At 40.1% G+C, this 16709-nt stretch overlaps 1 protein-coding gene across 3 annotated transcripts in view; it reads left to right on the top strand.

Moving 5' to 3' along the window:
- Nucleotides 1–16709, top strand: part of LOC122790867 (receptor-interacting serine/threonine-protein kinase 3-like) — a 652441-nt gene that overhangs the window by 451280 nt on the left and 184452 nt on the right. For all 3 annotated transcript variants that reach the window (XM_044058527.1, XM_044058528.1, XM_044058529.1), the window contains one exon: nucleotides 15182–15264. In XM_044058527.1, coding sequence (XP_043914462.1) covers nucleotides 15182–15264 — 83 coding nt within the window. The remainder of the gene's footprint in view (nucleotides 1–15181; nucleotides 15265–16709) is intronic.

Here is a 16709-nt window from a genome sequence, read left to right as displayed (position 1 = left end):
AGGTCATAACTGTTCCAAAAGCTCCTCTCACTTACTTTTAAATTCTTGTAGTTTAGGGCATTCCCAGAAGACATACCACTGTGTCACAGGCACAGCATTGTTACAGCTCCATAAATCACTTAAAACTGCTGTATACATTCTGAGAAATCTTGTTTGCTGTGTAAAATCATTTGGAGAAACATTTCTTTATGAAACCTGGAGCAGGTGGCATACCTCAGGACCAAATAAATCACCTGCTGTTGTCTGTCTCTTAATCTGTACCCCTGTATTTACCCACAGTTCTTTTCAAGTGTATCTTTAATGGACAATCTACTACTATCACCTGATACAGTTGACTTGCCAGTCTTTCAGCTATCCATTTAGGGTGGCATAAATCTAAAAGAAACTGTCACTTTTTTGAAAGGTCACCCTGCCATATTAATCTCACACTGTAGTTTCCTGTTTCCTTCAGACCTGCAAATGCAAGAAAATATTTTATTCTAAACCTTTGCCAGGTGACAAATATTTGTACCTCATCATCTTTTGACCCTTTTGCTTTTCTTGGTGCCCTAAATATGTTAAGTGTGCACACAGCTGTCTCTCTTCATTGTACACTTTGTACCCATATTTAGTTTCTTATTACTTCTCAGCATTTCTTGCCAACAGTGTGATTTACAGTCTTTTCTCTCTGTTTCTAATGCCTTTTGGACTTCAATTTATCACTTCTTTTCACTTTAAAAGTTCCGACAAGCAGCACATTTTTATTTCTGCAGTCAGTAACATGAACATTCTTTTCAGCGTACTAGTTTTTCCTTTTACACCTCTTTGTAAAACTGGTTCTGTGTCACACAATTTATTAAAAGTTATTAAAAGCAAAATAGTACTTTCTGATACTTGTTGTCAGTCCTACAACTTAAGGCATGAATTTCAATTGCAGAATATTTTCTTGGCGTTTAATAGCTTTTTTCTTGATTCCATTACTGGTATGGAGCATTTTAACATGGTTATCTTATTTATATCCATTACTGTCTCAAACATCATCTTACTTTATTTCTCATTTCTAAGTATTTTATTTGACTCATTTTATCTTAAACACTTCCATTTTTGGGTAGTTCTTTTGTGTAATTGTAATGTTTTCTGTTCAGCTTTTGATAACATCAGGTCAGTTTCTGTAAAACATCTTATTTCATTATTTCTCATGCCAGCCCCTAGCATCACTGTTATTAATGAATCATGCAAATCACTAAATTCACAGTATTTGACTGTATTATTTACTCTTTGACATATGCTTCCTTAATCTATTCAGTATCTTATGCCCATGAAAAGAACAAATAGCCAACAAATGGCAGACACATTTTAGGTTGACAGCAACCCTGATTTTTTTCTCTTATTCCTGCTTATTTAGCTTTCTTCTATTTTAGAAAAGTAAAGTAGCACTAACAGTGTGCAGAAATGTTGCAGCTGTACCTTTTCAGGTTTCTGTTCTACTTTACTCATAAGGTGGAATAAATTAAGTTTTTGGACCACACTTTTCAATTTCCTGACAGTTTTCCTTGCAGCCAGACCATTTTCACTGCAAGTTATTCTTCGGAACATATAGACTCGTGAAAGTGGATATATTTTTGTAGTTCTGCAAATATTTCTTCATTTTTGATACCACATGGGTTTTGTCTGGATCATAAGCAAACACAGACACTGTGGATGTGTGACTAGCTTCCATGTAGAGTTTAACGGTACTGAACTTTCTAGAGACTGCACAACATGACATACATCTTCCTGTAATTGTCCAGTCACATTCAAATTGGCATGCCCATAAATTACACCTTCAGTTTTCAATTTTTTACTTGCTTGTCATTAGACTCAGGTCTGCCAATCTAGCACTGTGATAACTACTGTTTCTTCTAAGTGTGACTGTGGCAGGCAAATTCTGTATGCCGACATGCACACCAGGTGCCTTTATTGTATTGCTTAATTCTAAGACACAGCACCAAATGGTGTTCATTCTGGATCCAAGTTTATAACTCAGTAATGTGTCATAGGAAAGAAAAACGTACTGTAGAACTTTTTGCTTTCATCTACTAAGGCCCAGACACACAATTCTCCTTCCCTCTTCCAGTCTAAATGCTTCATCTAAGAATGAGAAACAGCAATCTCACTTCCATTCTTCCAAGAAGAAAAAGATGTTTTCAAATAGTCTGTCTGAAGCTTTTCCCCTGTGAAATCTAGGGACTACCATAGACGCTCTAGTCTCACTGGATCTCCTAGTATAAAGTTTTCTATAGCAACAAATTCCAGTCCTCCTGAGTATTATTTTCCAAAATTAATCGTTATTCTGAACCTTGGCTGTAGCTGACTGTCAGTGTTAGAGGCATCACAGTCACATGTGCAAAAATGGGAAAAAGGGGTTGTGGATAGATGGATGAACGGATTAAAGAGCTGTTTAGTCACCTTTCGGAGTCCATTAAACTCCTATCTATCATTGTAGTTAATCCTTTGGCTGGGAACTTCCCAAGGATTCTGGACCTTCTGTTGCATCCATCTTTCTTTTCAGTCATTCTGTGGAGTTTCTTCCCATCTACTTTAATCCTTTGATGGCTGCCATAAAGTGAAGATAGGATCAGACCTCATATAGGACTGATATCCCATCCCCTTAGTTTTGGTGCACAATTAGCAGCTATGTTTATCTGATGTTATCTCCTTCCTACAGCACTGCCATACTGTGTGCTGATCTCACTTATACCAGTGCAGATGGTAGAATTTTACAGGTCCCAAACTTTGCCCTGACCAGCTTCATCTTACATTAATGGACAGCAGTTGACAGAGCAGATATTAACAGATTAGGCAGTTTGTCCTCTCCTTTTACAAATGTCTCTCCGTTAGTAGCAGTGGCCAACTAGCAACAACTTCAAGGAGTCAGGGGCTTCAGTGCACCCCTTTTAAACATCTGCTGCACAGAAATCAGTCTTGTCTGCTTTTAATCATGCAACCTATAGGTACTTTCTAACCTATGGATTTTATATCTGTTGGGTCTGTCAGTGCCCACCACGGTGCTTACACCAGTCTCTTTGTCCATGTGGTAACTCCCAGCCTTCAGTACCACATCCTTTTCTTCCACATCTTCCTTGAGAGTTTCCCTCCCTGCCCAGATCCCCCAAAAGGGTTCTAAAATCTTCCTGGTCTGATCTTCTTCTAAACCGACCATGGAATCACATCGGTAAGACAGCCTATAGGTGTCACAGTTTATTTTCCTGCTGAAAACCTTGATGATGAAGAAGGTAACAACTCTTCATTTTCTCCTCCAAATTTTCTAAAGTTAAATAAGTTTATCTCATGCGTAAGAGAATGTCCATCTTCCCAAACCTATTTTATCCTCTTGATGGAGACTGCAAGAAGTTTCTTATCTTTTCCAAAATTCTGTGGAATGGTCCCCCCACTTATACATACCTTAAAAGATCCCACTATAATCTCTTGGATATTAAGATATCATGGTGCTTACTATGGTGAGGTCTTTATCAGACACTATGTTGGGTTTTATCATTTAATGTACTTTGGTGATGACAGCTGAGTGAGGTCTAGTAGTGTAGTTTAATTGCTGTCTTTTAATTGTTGATGCCCTTGAGTAAATATTCATGTTCCTTTTACTCCACTAAATGCTCATTGTACAATATGTAGGCCAGAAAGATTTGGTTACTTTTCCTCAGTTGCAGGTTTTGTTGGTTGCAGATCTAGAGGAGTTGAGATAGATAAATGTAAAATATTTAAATTTATAGTACCACTGGATCCCTGTGACATTAACAAAAATGTATTACGTAATGGAGTGCATGCTATTCTGTTTTGCAGTTGAATAATAAAGCTTTCAAGAATCAAGTTCTTGACTTTCAAGTGAATTTAGTGGTATTTGTAACCGAGTTAATAGAAATGGTGAATAAATCATATTGATATAATTTACATGCATGGAGTTCCAGAAGAAGAAGGCTTGGACTGTTTATCATACTTGAAGTGTAAATATATATGCACATTTTACTTGGACTTTCCAGTTAACATACCCACTCAGCCCATTGTGTACATTTAGGGGAACTTACCACCAATTCCCAGTAAAGTCATTCAAATAATAATACCCAGACAAGGACATTACCCCCACAAGGAAATTCAGAACCTATTTTTGATCCCACCACCACTATAATACATTTGCTAATCAAAATAAATTTATGATACAGTGGTGGCAACAAAGACACAATCCTTCCTCATGCAGACTCTGCATTGTTCTGTAAACTGTGCCTTATTATATGCGAAAAACTGTCCCAATTTAGCTGATATGCAAAAGCTTCTAAGGTCATTTGGCTACAATCAAGGGAAGGGAAAATTGATTTACAGACAAGCACTACCTAACACAAATCCCTTTCACCTTTGTTGAGAAGCATCTAACACCACCTCATGTTTTCATATTCTTTCTCTCAGCCTTTAGACTTACAGTGTGGACTCCTCTGTTTCCTTTTTGCCATCACAACTACATTACTCCTGTGAAGCTTAACCGCATAATAATCTTGCAAGTTATAAGCCACTAATCCAGCCCAAATGCTCTTACTAGTTACATTATCAGCTTTCAGGGAACCCAGTCAGTTCTAAAGCATCAACAACATTTTATTAAGTTAAAATAACCAAACAAGTTAGGCTTGTAATGTCTTCAGGAATGTGTAAAACACAGGAGATGCAGTAACATTTTATTTTAATTGTTCTTGCTTGCTGTGCCTTCCCACTCCTTACTTGACTAAATTATTAAGATACTTTTCAGTAATATTCAGGAAAAGTCACTTTTCAATAAGAGGGAACCATAAGCAATTTAACTGTTTAAGCATATCAGTAATACACACAAGTGCATTCTCCTGTGAGTCAGTCCTGGAAACCCCATGTCTTCTATATAGGAAACAAAATGGTAAGAACCTCAGTCTCACTTGGCTAGGCAGTACCACGAGCAGTAGTAATTCACTTCCACACACACAGTAACATTACAAAAGTTTTCTTTTCCCATTAGCAGTACGCATACCTAATATTCATGAATAACTTCATCTAATATAGCACAGCTAACCAGTGCAGTCCAAATGAATATCCCTTTCTTTCCTAAAGTCCCACTTAAAAAAAATCACCTCCTTAGGCCTTGTCTAACTATTCATCATGTAAAAACCAGTATATAGCATTGGTAAACATTCTGTGCATCCTGTCATAAACTATTAAAAATTAGATCCCTCGAATATTCATCATCATCGTCATCATTAGCCAGCTTTTTCCCATTTTCTACATAGGGTCAGGGTGCTGCATCAAATGTCACTCTTACCTTTTTCGACAGTCATGCCTGACTTTCACAAAGTCTTCTCTCACACAATCCATCCATTTCTTTACTGGACACCCTCATTTCCTCATGCCTACTTATTGTCTGTCCCAAGTCTTCTTCACCAGATTGTCTTCTGTTTTCTTTCGTATGTGCCCAAACCACAGTAATGTGTTCTCTTTGACCTTCTCTGCAAATCGATCTACTTGGGATTCTGCTCTGATGCCCTCATTTCTTCATCTTTCCTACAGTGCGCATCCTACTGCCTCTCTCAGGCGCTTCCTCTCCATCACCTCTACCTTTCTCAATTGCTAGCCTTTACTGCCAAGGTTTCTGTACCATACAGTAGCACTGGCTGCATCATTGTTTTGTGTACTTTATTTTTCAGTTTCTTTGGCATTGTTCTGTAACCCACTACCCCTTAAATCTTTCCCAGTTGACTGTGGCTCCTCTGATTCCAGCTTTGACCGCCACATTCAGACTTCTCTTTTCCTCAATCACCCCTTCCATATACTTGAAGCTGTTCACCTGTTCTATTTTCCTTTCTATGTCAGTTTTCAGCTTCTTCTGATTTCCCTCATTTGTTGCCATTACAATTGTCTTATCTGTGCTCACTTGCATCTTGTATGTTTTCAGTTTTGCATTCCAGTTATCATTTGCTGAAACTCTTTTTCAGAGTCTGTCTGTAATGCCACATTGTCTGCATACAGCAAGTTTATTGATTTGTCCCTTCTAACCAATCTTATAATGTAGTCCATCAACAGAAGAACAAGAATAAGCTCAGGACACACCCATTCCCACTGGGAACCACTCTGTGAGTCCGAACACTGCTCATACTTGTCTCATTTGGTCCTTGTAGATAGCCTGCATTAATTCTACTAATGTCACAGGACTGTCGAAATCAGCTTTCTTGGGACCTTGTCATATGCATTCTACAAGTCTAGGAATGCCCAGTTGGACTCTCTCCTCACCTCTAGCTTCTTATCTGTCTCCCTAGCTCCAGCAGTTCACATTTTGCAATCACAGGGCACAGCTTAATTCCATAATTAAGGTCAGTTGTGCTCTATGCTGATCTGACTCCAAACTGCTCATCTCTCATTTTACTTTCTACTACTCTGTATATTTGTTTACCAGTCACCCTATCTAGAACTTTCATTAAGGGTGTCTGATGACTATCTTCTTCATCTTCCGGTCTTTGCCTTGCAACCTGATACTTTCTTTGAGCCATCTGCTCTGTCACTTTCCAGAACCTGGTACAGTGCTCCAGATGCTATGTTCTTTGCTATTGCACCTGCTGATTTTCTTCGTGTTTCACTGTTGCAGTCATTACATTTGGGTAATCCTGCTGGCAGGTTGCCTCAGCCGGCCTGAATTCCAAAGTCTTGGGTCCTGCGTCGGCTGCTGTCACCCCTTCCCTGATGTCAGGTCGTCAGGGGTATAAAAGAAGTAGCCAATGCCATTTTCTTCAGTCTTTCTTGCCGTGCGGTGCCCGAAGCAGAAGCAGTTTGCAAGTGCCGGTCGACCGACTCCTGAGATTTTCGTGTTTGAGTTTCAGATCCGAAGTCTCCAATAAAGCTAAGTACCCCATTGGGGAAACTTTTTTCTTGCTCCGGGCCAGTGTCAGAAAAAGTTAATAATTGTATTTCTTGTAGTAAGCAAATACCTCATAACATAATGATTTTCATTCTTACTGTATTCCTTGCCTAGGCCCTGATCACAACGTTACTGGTTGTCGGTTTTGTACTAGATTTAACCAATGCACTATTAAGCTCCGGTATGATTTTGCTTTAAACTTTTTTGGACGCCAGTTTAATTATCCTGAAATGTCGTCGGATAGCCATCCGACTACCGGAGTTTACAAAAAATGCAAAGAAAGGGATAGAGAAAAACAACCGAGGCCCAAAACCGACGACGAAGCTTCTCCTAAGCCAGTTGCCGGTTCTCAGTGAGGCGCTTTTGCAGCCCCTGACGCCCGCTACTTTAGAGTCGCAGGCCGCTACCAACTCCCACGTGGAGTCAGCCATGTTGCTGGATACTCATCCCTCAGATGGGTCTGGAGCTGCTGAGCAGGTACCGGCTTCTGAGGGTGTATTCAGACCTAAACATCTGTACATTAAAACAACTTCAACTTCAAAGACTAAAACACCTTCTAAAATAAGGAAACAAACTCAAGAGCCACGTGGACAGGCCTCTATGCCCAAAAAACAGATGCTCAAAATGGCCGAAGACTTGATTACCTTGATCAGGGGTTCCCATCCCCCTCCTGATAAGAGGCCTAGGCAAGACACTGACTATGAAACTTCAGATCAGTTTTCTCTTTCTTCTGATTCCTTTTCTGATCAGGGATATTCTCTTCCCCCCATGAAGATTCTGATGCTGAAGAATCTATACCTTCAGCATCTCCTCCTGAGGACTATTCCTTTGGGGAAACCTTGCATACCATGAGGGAGCATTTCCACTGGGAGTGCCAAGATTTTTCAGAATCTAAAAAGAGGCTCGGGGATTTTCTTTTACTACCTCAGCACAGGCCTCTAGCCATTGCACCTGTGTTAGACATTGTAGATGATGTGTTTTCGGAGTCTAGTCTGACCCCTAACTCCTTACCCCCAGTCCCTGTTAAGCCTGACAGATGTTACAGGGTTCCTGATTCACACAAATTTCTTTTTAAAAACCCCGCTGCTAACCCAGAAACTATTTCACAGGGTCCAAAGGGAGTTAAGGCTTCCATAGCAAAAAACCCAACCCCCTCTGACAGAGATTCAAGGGCACTGGATAGATGGGGAAAAAAGGTTTACACATCTGCAACTTTGGCTGTAAGGGCTTTAAACTGTCAATTTCATATGCTTAAGTATCAGCAACATGTCATGGGATTGCTTAAACAGAAAATGTTGTTAAATTCTGAATGTGCAGAAAACAAGGAAATGTATGGTTTATTGTATGCAGCAGAACAAGTTGGAAAACATACTTTGCAATGTGGTTTTGATTCTTTGAAGGCCTCCTGCAGGGCTGCAGCTACGGGTTCTGTAATTAGGAGGCATGCTTGGTTAAAGGAACAAAATCTGCTTGATCATGAAAGTTAAATTACTAGATGCACCTTTACAACATGATACTTTGTTTGGTGTTAAGGCAGAAGAGGTGTTAAAGAAAATGGAGGACAAAGCTAAATCTATGCAAACTGTCAAAAGATTTTTTACAAGTACAGCCTCCTAGGTTTAGTAGACACTGGCCTACAAAAAATTGGTCCTTTCCTGTGTCAGACAAACCTCAAAGGGGCAGACCCAGACGCCCTAGGGACAGATCCCAGGCGCAAGGTTCTTACAGGCCCAAGCAATGGGGTGCTTCTACCTCCAAAGCTGGAGAAGATGGATCACAAACATACAGAAAACAGTCTCACTGACTTCCCCTTGCCTGCACCAAGCACTTATCTTCTGGCAGCACCCTTAGGGGGAAAATTAGCACTTTTTGCTCAAAATTGGTACATCATAACCCAGGACAAGTGGGTTCTAAACATAGTGTCACAAGGCTACAAATTCCATTTCCATACTCTGCCAAAGGCGAACAGCTGGCCAGATCTGCCAAAAAATCAATGGGAAGAAGCTACAAATTCCTTTTCCATACTCTGCCAAAGGCAAACATCTGGCCAGATCTGCCAAAAAAATCAATGGGCAGAGGCACAAAAACAAGTCTCATCCCTCATGGACATGGGGGCCATTCAACAAGTACCAGAGCAAGACCAGGGACAAGGTTTTTACTCAAGACTGTTCTTGGTACCCAGAAAGGACAAGGCCTGGAGGCCGATACTGGACCTATCTATTCTGAACACTTTCCTGGATATTCCAAAATTCAAAATGTTGACTTTGCAGCAGCTTCCGCCAATGCTGGGCAAGAATGCTTGGCTTGTGACTTTTGACCTAAAAGAGGCATACCTGCATGTTCCAATCAGACAACTATGCAGAAGATACCTAAGATTCAAGGCAGGTTCAATGCATTACCAATTCTCTGCACTGCCCTTTGGCTTATCTACTGTGCCCAGGGTCTTTACAAAGTGCCTGACACCAGTAATTGCATTTTGTAGACAGAGGAATACAAATATATCCTTACCTGGACGACTGTCTCATTCAAGCAGAGAACAAGGACATTCTTCTTCAACATCTGGCATTCGTGAAAAGACTTCTAACATGCCTAGGGTACACAGTCAACAAAAAGAAATCAAAACTAGTAACCTCACAAGAGATTACATTCCTGGGTGCAAGCTTGAATACAACTGCCCAGATGGCTTATTTCACACCAGACAAACAAAGGCAACTGACTACCTATTTCAAAATGTTGGTAACAAATACCCAGTTATCTGCAAGAAAAATTCTGCAGGCATTGGGCTTCATGGCATCCTGCATCCTACTAATTCCATATGCAAGACTGCATATGAGGAAACTTCAATGGTACCTAAAAAGTGTTTGGACTCAACATTGCCACAGCCTGGAAACAGTCATTACTCTCATTCCCTACCTGCAACAGGAGTTTCGATGGTGGGCAAAGGCTTGTCACCAGAACATGGGACAGCCATTCACATTACCTCCAGCCAGGCAGACACTAACAACGGATGCATCAGACTATGCCTGGGGAGCCCACATGGCAGAAGATGCATTCAGGGCACATGGTCCTCAAACCAAATGCATCTACATATCAATCAAAAAGAGATGTTAGCTGTTCAAAATGCCCTGACAGCCTTCAAGGACCTACTTCATCCGGGACAACTACTGATAAAGACAGACAACACCATGGTCATGTGGTATATAAACAAGCAGGGGGGCACACAGTCTTACCCCCTTTGCAGACTAGCCATGACCTTGTGGGACACAGCTTTGACTTACCAAGTACATTTGCAGGCACAGTTCCTGCCAGGAAAGGAAAATACTCTGGCAGACTAACTAAGCAGAAACCTCATGGATCTCCATGAGTGGAAGCTGGATCCACAAGTCTTCAGCATGATAACAAGGAAATGGGGATGCCCGGACTTAGATCTATTTGTCTCCCCTCTCAATTACAAACTAAAAAGATTCTGTACAAGGACTTAACACAGACAAGCATGGAAAGTGGACGCCCTATCTTTCAGCTGGAAAAACCTATCAGTATATGCCTTTCCTCCACTGCCTGTCCTGCCCAAGGTGCTCCTAAAGGTCAGACAGGAGAAGCCAAAGATGATACTGATTGCCACAGACAGGCCACGCCAGTACTGGTAACCAATACTAAGGAACTTATCTCTATACTCAGCTTGGGCCTTACCTCAAATACCTTGACTACTGTCCCAGCAAAACAATCAGATCATGCACAGCCAGCTCAGGACATTAAACTTGGCAGCATGGCGGATAATGTAGTCATACAAAAAACACCTCTCAGTAAAGCTGTGATGGATGTCATTCTGGAAGCCAGAAGGCCTAGTACTAGAAAGTCTTATGCTGGAAAATGGAAGAGATTCTGTGCCTGGAACCAGGCACAAGGAACTGATACAGTGGTACCAAATATTCCTCAGATTTTGCAATACTTAACTGAGATGCTGGATAAAGGCCTATATTTTTCATCAATTAAAATTCATGCCTCTGCCATTTAGGCTCATTACAATATAGAGCCACCACTTTTTTTCTCATCCTTTATTAAGGCAGTACCTCAGAGAAGCCAAAAATTTAAGGCCTCCAAGGAGACTATCAGTACCTGCATGGGACCTCAACTATGTCTTGGAAAAGCTCACCCTACCTCCTTTTGAGCCAGCGGCTACTGCTGACATGACATTTTTATCTTGGAAAACAGCGCTGCTCTTAGCAATTACTTCTGCAAGACGAGTTTCAGAGCTACAGACGCTCATGGCTGTGGAACCTTTCATCATTTTTCATCCAGACAGGGTCTCCCTGAGGACAAACCCAACATTTATGCCTAAAGTAGTGTCCAGTGTGGCGCTTAACCAAGCCATCCATCTGCCTACTTTTTACCCAAATCCACAGAACAAGGGGGAGAGAATTCTGCATTCTTTGGACATAGACAGCTTAGATTCTACTTGGAAAGAACCAAAGCTTTCAGGAAGACAGTGCAATTACTAGTGGCATATGCTGCAGGATCACAAGGAAAGCCTATGGTTAGGACACTGCATTCATTTCTGCTACTTACACCATGGCAAGCCAGTGCCTAAGGGAATTAGGCCTCATTCCACCAGAGCTGCAGCCACCACAGCAGCCTTTCTCAGGGGGGAGTACCAACCAGAGACATTTTAGAGGCGGCTACTTGGAGTTCAGTGCACACCTTTACAAAGCATTATCATCTGCCACTCTACTCTAAATCCAGGGCAGGCTTTGCCACTGCAGTTCTGCAGGGCCTCATAGCCGCTCCTACTGCTGTCTAGTTCCAGCCTCCCAACCATAGCTTTGGGACTCTACCCAAATGTAATGACTGCAACAGTGAAACACGAAGAACATAGTACAGTTGTGTACACTTACCATAAATGTAGATTTCGAGTGTATTCATTGTTGCAGTCCAGGTTACCCAACCGCCTTCCCCCTTTTTTCTTTTGGATCTTATCTTTCCTTCTCTGATTTATACTACCTATGTGGTGTATTTGCTTATAGATGAAGGTAAAATTTATATTGGTGTATTTATATAAAGTTTGGCTACCCTTTTTGGGGGCACCTGACATCTGGGGCAAGAAAAACTGAAGAAAATGGCGTCAGCTACTTCTTTTATACCCCTGATGACCTGACGTCATGGAAGGGGCGACAGCAGCCAACGCAGGACCCAAGACTTTGGAATTCATGCTGGCTGAGGGCAACCTGCCAGCAGGATTACCCAAATGTAATGACTGCAACAGTGAATACACTCGAACATCTACATTTATGGTAAGTGTACACAACTGTACTTTTTAGCCTCATTGTTAGCCAGCCAGTATTTCTTCTTAGCCTGGTCCATCTTTTCTAACTCCCATTTTTTCCTGCACTCCTTTCTTTTAATGACTTCCTCAGCTTCTGCATTCCACTGCCAGCTTTCGTTATGTACCTTATGTCCATACCTGACTCAGTTGCATATCATAGTCCTCACACATGCTGTTTTGAGGCGGTGCCATTCTTCTTCAGCACCACCTATTTCCTCTTCTTCCTGAAGTGCTAGTCCCTCAGTATTTCCATGAAAATTCGTACTTTTTCTCCAGTCAACTTCCAGGTCTCCAGCCTACACTCTTGACCGTAGAGTCTTCCCTGACTACTACTTGCACCTGATTGTGGCAACCAGTGATTTATGCTGTGGGCCAGTTGTTTCAATGGAGATGACTTTGAAATTGCTCATTCTGTCCAAGTGCTCTTTCCTTACTAGGAGGAAGGCCATTCTTGTATGCGAATCATGTGTTGGCCACCATTAAGCCATTTGCCAGACTGAAGTCTAGAATGGCCTCCCCTCCTTTATTTCTGTTGTCCCACTCATGTGGACCCATTCAGTCCTCATATCCTCTTCTGTCTGTCTGTCTTGATATGTGCATTCAGGTTCCCCATTATCAACACCAGCTCAGGTTGTCCTGCTTTATCTAGCAGGTCCTTCAAATGCTGCCTGAACACACTTTATTCCTCACTATCACAACCCTGCTGTGGGGGTGGGGTGGGGGGGTCTTTGTTATAATGTCGAAATGACATATTATTGAATGACAAAATATCAACACTGTAAACAGCTAAAGGCAGTATTTCTTAGGATCGGGTGTTTGCTCTTTCCTCAATGTGCAGAGTTCTTGGAGTTGGTATATATATATATATATATATATATATATATATATATATATATATATATATATATACACACATACATACAGGGGGGTTTGGGGGTGAAGGTGAGGGGGATTGCCCCATGCAAAAACTCTTTTTTATGGGTTACTGGCATTTCGATATAAAGCTGGTGCAATGTTTACAGTGTCAATGTTTTGCCATTCAATTATTTAACATTTCGACATTAATAACATGCACATATGTATGGGAATGATACGCATTGTTAAAGTCATGAAGAGGATGCAGTGTCTTAACCATATTTTTTTTGCGTTACTTTCTATTTAAGACTGGAATACAGTTGCATGTGCTGTTACCATACAATGATATTGTAAATAAATTTCTGGTTAAAAAAGTGGTCTCTGAACATGCCGTCAACCAGGCAACTTGACTCAATACCATTTTTTCCTAACCCTCAGAACAAGAGGATTGAAATTCAAGTATTACATTACTGAAACTAAAGATAAAAACAGTGTTCTTGCCTTCAAAACAAATGGTCTGTCACTTGGGGCATCATCATAGGTCTGCATAGGTTGTTTCCTTTATTCAGGCAAAATGGGTTGTATATGCACAGGCATCTCAGGTGTTACACTGCCAGAACCAAGGATATTAGGTTACCAGACCAACTCTAGCTCCTTCATGCCAGGCAAAGTGGGTAGACCAGTTTCTAAACAGAACCTTTTCAAATGACTGTCTGTGTCTCAATTCCATTATGGCTCCAGCTCCTTGAAGCCATGGTCAGGGCAATATCCAATAAGGGAGCGGCCATTAAAGTACATTCTTCGAAAATGTGTTTGCTCAACAGCATTTGTAAGGCAGTGACTGCACTCTGCAAGCATTGCAGACTAGTTGCAGACTAGATATCTGCTTCAAGAACAAGTTTTTTTCAGCTCCCTTTTGTACAGGGGTACTCAGTCTTTGGACTGTTCTTTACTGTGTTCTGTAGACCATGTCTTGTCAGTCACTTAGTGTTCCACCACTTGCATTCCTCCCCTTGCTTAATCAGGCAGTCATAAGAAGTTCATGTTGATGCATATTTGTTACTCTCTTAGTATGTGCTGTAACTCCAGGCATTCTTAAAAGATGCATGTTTAAAATGCTTATTAGACAGAGGAGAAGTCGTAGGCTCAGAGTGGTTATGTGAATTAAATTGTTCTAGTTTCTAGTTTAAAGACATACAGGGAATACTTTAAAACTGTAATTTAAGGAAGACTGTTTTGACAGGTGATCTTTTTATGTATGAGTGGGCATTCTACATGTACTGCAAAATGTTGGAAATGGAGTAACAGCCAAAGTAATTATTTTATTACACTTAAATCCGTATTTTTTTTATCCTAGTAACTAAGTAGTACATTAAATAGCAAATAACGGTACCCTGTGGTAGTTGCTGTCCATTTCTACCAATAATCCAAAAAACTGCATAAAAGAGTCTTGCAGCTGGTATACAAAGTGAATTTAATATTGGGTGATTTCATCCTTTATACAGACAGGACTACTTCAGAACAATTTAAACACTAATATTCACTAAATATCATATGTTACGAAAGTTTTAAGGGATGGACCCTTGGAAACAAAAATTGAGTAAAAGGAGTTATTCTGTCAATTAAATTTAGATGCAGGGTCCCCCCAGGCCTTAATGAAATAATCTCCATTTTAAGTGTTCTGAAACTTCAGACAGCAAGCCTTTTGATTTTTAAATGATTTTTTTAAATGATCTTTAAACTATGATATTTGTGCAGACAGATAAATATAGATATAGATGTATACGCATTTCATATACTTTTAGAGGCATTGTCATGGGTATAAATTGGGGTGAATATTTAATGTTTAAATTGTTCTGAAGAAGTATTATCAGTGGATGGAAGAAAGTGCTTATCTTTAAATTCACTTTATATACTAGCTTGTGTTGCAAGACCCTTTTACACATTTTTTTTTATTAATGGTCTGTTTTATCTGCATTTTACCTTTTGTTGGTTTCTGTATTCTAAAATGTGACTGCAGAGTAAGGGCTGTAACAGAATGTGCATGTCATTGTAGGAGTGTAAACCATTTGTAATATTTTCCTTTTTTGTTTCACTTCCTTTTGTAGAATGCATTGAAAAGACAAGTGAGGTGTTTCAAAAACATAAATGTGTGATCCAAGATGATGTACGCAGAGTACAAGATGTTATGGTGAGCCTGTTGCTGTTACTAGTAATTTCACTAAAGTAAGAATTTAAACAGGTTGAGCTTTCAATGTAGATGACAGTTGCCCAACAGTGCCAGTAACCTTGATTCAACAGCAAATCTATAGAGTTGGCAAGGCTGGTAGATGGAGAGAAAATCAACAATCAGGGTGAGTTAGAGCCTGCATTGAGAACTTGGAAAAGTGACTGACACAGAAATGATGAAAGGCGAGTTTGCCAGGACAGAAAGTCAGTTGTTGGAGTTCTGTCGCGATTTTGTTGCCCTGAACAACTACGTACATATAACATATAATGAATGAATGCATCATTAGGACACCTAACTGAGTATGGTTTTGCAGCAGAGTAGCCATAAGGAAATGTGTCTTTTGGCCCTCTTCTGTATTTTGTGTCCATAGCTAAGAACAGTGGAGGCAGGGGGCATTACTAGGATGGGAATACGTCAGTTTAGATGTTAATGTTTAGAGATGTGCTTTATTTTGCATGCTGATTTCCAGAGAGCTTCCACCTCCTTGGTGTCCACATCACACATTTGAGTGTGTTCTGCATCATTCCTTTGCTACCTTGGCAGATAAGTACAATACTTTGTTAAATTTCACTTCGAATTACAGCTTAAGATGGCTGCTGTAATATTGTTGTATTATTTATTGTATCAAGTCCAAGCATATACGTTTGTGTGGGAACCTGAAGGCACTCACAGATTCTAGATGAACAAAACGATTTCTTCAATACCACAACAATAAGATAGTGCGAAAACACGTAGGTCACACTGTAAAAGCTTTTATTGAAGTTAGCGCTTTCACCCGTAGGCTTCCTCAGACTTTCAAAAAACACTTCTCTGTTCATGTTTAAATACAAAAGGCAAGCTCATCATTGGTCAAGTACTTTATCCAATAAAACGGCAGATAAACCAAAGCAAGCACGCTACATTCGTAGCATACTTATGCATATAATTACTTTAAAAGCAATAAAATCTCATTTACAGACCCTATCAAAATATTTGCTCATAATCAGATCAATTAAGATCTTGCCCACGCTACATATGCAGCGTATAAAGATTATTAAACACACATTGCTGCATACATAGCGGGACAACTCCAAAAAATATTATTATATATAAAAAACACTAAATGATGCTCGTGATTTAAATCTAAAAGCCATAACTCACCATAAAAAATAATAATGGAGTGAGGCATCACATAGCATGACCATATTTAAAGCCTATCAATAGACTAATCACTTATAAATTGAATATTAGGAAAACTAAACTTTAAAAACATCAAAACATGCACCAAATAGTTACTAATTTTAAAACAAATGAAGTTGAATGAAGAAAGCCATGAAACATCAAAAAGTAAAATGAAGACATCCCATAGCATATCTGGACAATATTTACAACCTATCAGTGGAGTCGTCTCATAAAAAAGTAATTAT

The sequence above is a fragment of the Protopterus annectens genome, chromosome 16.part0, assembly GCF_019279795.1.
Source record: "Protopterus annectens isolate FY-2018-M chromosome 16.part0, PAN1.0, whole genome shotgun sequence".
Classification (NCBI taxonomy): domain Eukaryota; kingdom Metazoa; phylum Chordata; order Ceratodontiformes; family Protopteridae; genus Protopterus; species Protopterus annectens.
Note: the sequence above shows the minus strand (reverse complement) of the source record. Positions and strands in the feature narration are given on the sequence as shown.